This window comes from Microtus ochrogaster, unplaced genomic scaffold, assembly GCF_000317375.1.
Source record: "Microtus ochrogaster isolate Prairie Vole_2 unplaced genomic scaffold, MicOch1.0 UNK32, whole genome shotgun sequence".
NCBI classification, from domain to species: domain Eukaryota; kingdom Metazoa; phylum Chordata; class Mammalia; order Rodentia; family Cricetidae; genus Microtus; species Microtus ochrogaster.
In genome coordinates this window covers 21,287-23,873 of record NW_004949130.1, presented here as the reverse complement: position 1 = coordinate 23,873, position 2,587 = coordinate 21,287, and the positions used below count along the sequence as shown (strand labels likewise).

At 43.3% G+C, this 2,587-nt stretch overlaps 1 protein-coding gene across 1 annotated transcript in view; it reads right to left on the bottom strand.

Annotated features, from left to right (window-relative positions):
* Nucleotides 1-319: 319 nt before the first annotated feature.
* The window catches only part of Pop4 (POP4 homolog, ribonuclease P/MRP subunit), a gene marked incomplete at its 5' end in the record, with an annotated part of 4,278 nt that continues 2,010 nt past the window's right edge, over nucleotides 320-2,587 (bottom strand). The window contains one exon of the mRNA XM_026789913.1: nucleotides 320-948. Coding sequence (XP_026645714.1) covers nucleotides 771-948 — 178 coding nt within the window. The remainder of the gene's footprint in view (nucleotides 949-2,587) is intronic.

Below are 2,587 nucleotides of genomic sequence, written 5' to 3'. Positions count from 1 at the left end.
AACACACCAAGTGCCCTTTTCAAAGCATTTCCCAATCCATTTGTGTAGACATTAACCCTCCTTTCCCTCTACACATCCCCCCGCCCACTCTGCTGGCTCCAGTGGAACAAGGAGGGAGGAGTTTGGCTGCTGACAACTCCGGGACTCTGGATACTGTGCGTGCACCTTAAGTCAAAGCCTATGAAATTCAGGAAAATGTGAGCTTGTAGCCTAGCAGTTAGGCTGAGCTGCCTGGTGTCCCAAGCATTTCATACAGCAAAAAAACAGTAGAGAAACCCAGGCCCCTCTGAACCAGGTGTCAATGACAAGGCCTCCTCAATACCGGCACAGAGTAGCTGGACCCCAGCCATTTTTAATGCTGGTCCTGACCTGCAGCCAGTTCCAATGGCCACGTGCAGAAAGACCTCATCTGGTCTTACACAGTAGAAAGGTTAAAAATATAGCAGCCAAAATGGAACTAAGATATCCAAATATATCATTATTAGCACAGAGTGTTCCAGAAATACAGGAAAGTATGAAAGACAGAACCTAATGGCCACCTTCTTCAAATCACCCAAGGTTAGTCCTGGTGTATTTTCTGCTAGTCTTTCCTCCATAGAGAGACAAATCTCTATCCCTGACTTCCTCCTTTGTTGTTCAATGTTCTTCAGCCACTCTTTTTTCCCTGGAGTCGAGACGGGCTACAGCCAGAAAGTGCTTCATGGAAAAGTGGATATTTAAGGTGTTTCCAGTTCTCAGCTGCCAGGAACATCTGTCACCAGTGGCAGAGTTCACAGGTCAATTGTTCCCTTTACTTTGAACTTCTTGGCAGATCTCTCACTTGACCGAAGCTGGAAGTTGCTTCCATAAATGTAGGAAATGAAGCCATCAATTTCTATGGTGAACACACAATTTAGCTTGGGGATAACTGAATGGAAAAGAAGAAAGGAAAAAGGATGAGGAACAATACAGACAGTGCGTTCATGTTCATGTAAGCACGATTCACGCACGTTTATATTTATATTGTATTAAAGTAGTCGGAGGCTGCTTGTTCATTTCCCAGCTGCCAAGACCCAAAATAATCACACAGAAACTATATTAATTGCAACACTGCTTGGCCAATAGCTTAGGCTTCTAAGTAAACTAAGTAACTCTTACATCTTAAATTAACCCATTTCTATTAATCTATTAATTCTATTATTGCCATGAGGCTTGTGATTTACCGGTAAGGTTCTGGCATTTGTCTCCTTCGGCAGCTACACGACATCTCTCTGACTCTGCCTTTTCTCCTCTATCTCTGCTTAGAATTCTTGCCTTGTTCTATTTTGCTCTGTCATAGGCCCAAGTAGCTTCTTTATTCATTAACCAATAAAAGCAACAATACAGATGGACTTCCCACAACATTATTAAGGTGATGGCCACACCTTTATTGCCAGCACTTAGGAGACAAAGGCAGGCAGATCTCAGAGTTCAAGGCCAGCCTGGTCTACATAGCAAGTTCCAAGCTAACCAGGACTGCATATAAGACTGTCTTTAAAAAAGTCTACAGCAATGAGGAGACCCATGCCAGAAGTACCAAAAAAGACCTGGGCTATTTGATTCACAGTCTAAATATAACTCACTGCCTAATTTCCAGATTTAGAGGTGATTAACTTAATTCCCAGAACTGAGGGCTCCCATACCACCAAACCCAGTTTCCCATACAGTCTTGACTGGTTCTTAGATTTGTGCAGAGTGGGGAAACTTCTACATTACTTCCTTAGACTTATAAAGTGGGCAGAAGAACATACAGGGACATGGAAAAACATTGAAGCAGGGCTGTGGGGGTAGCTCAGGTTTAGAGCCCAGGATTAGCTTGGTCTTGATTTTTAGCATCAACAGAAATGAGTATAAACTCCTCAACTGTTGTTTGAACTTTGGATTTGTGGGCAAGGTCAGGTACTGGGGTATTGGAAGATTCAAAAGTACCTGCTAGAGTGGCAATAACCATGCTATGATGTGGGATTTCCCCCTGTATGCTATGATATCCATTAATGAATAGAAAAACTGCTTTGGATCTATAGCAGGGCAGAACTTAGCTAGGTGGGGAAAACTAAACTGAATTCTGGGAGAAAGAAGGGCTGAGTCAGAGAGAAGCCATGGAGCCTCTGCCAGAGACAAACTCTGCGAACTTTACCCAGTAAGCCACAGCCTTGTGGCAATACACAGATTAAGAGAAATGGGTTAAATTAACATGTAAGAATTAGCCAATAAGAAGCTAGAGCTAATGGGCCAAGAGTGATTTAAATATGTGTGATTATTTCAGGGATAAGCGGCTAGGGATGAACAAATGGCTCTCTCCTCCCAACAATGCTAAAACTCAAGAGTATCTCTAGCAAGGGTGCAGTTTTCAAAACCTCCAGTGGAAGGCTGTTTTGGTTTCTTCTGCCTGTCTTTTAGTTATTCATTTGAGAGGTGGAGACCTTAGCAATGAGGGCTGAAGACCCAGATAAGCAGTTCTTCTGTCCTATTTATGGACAGGCTGCTGACTGTGTTCATGATGTCTCTTGGTAGCCATAGGGGCAGGGGCCTCTCTCTGCAGTTCATAACATAGCAAGAACCTGCAGAC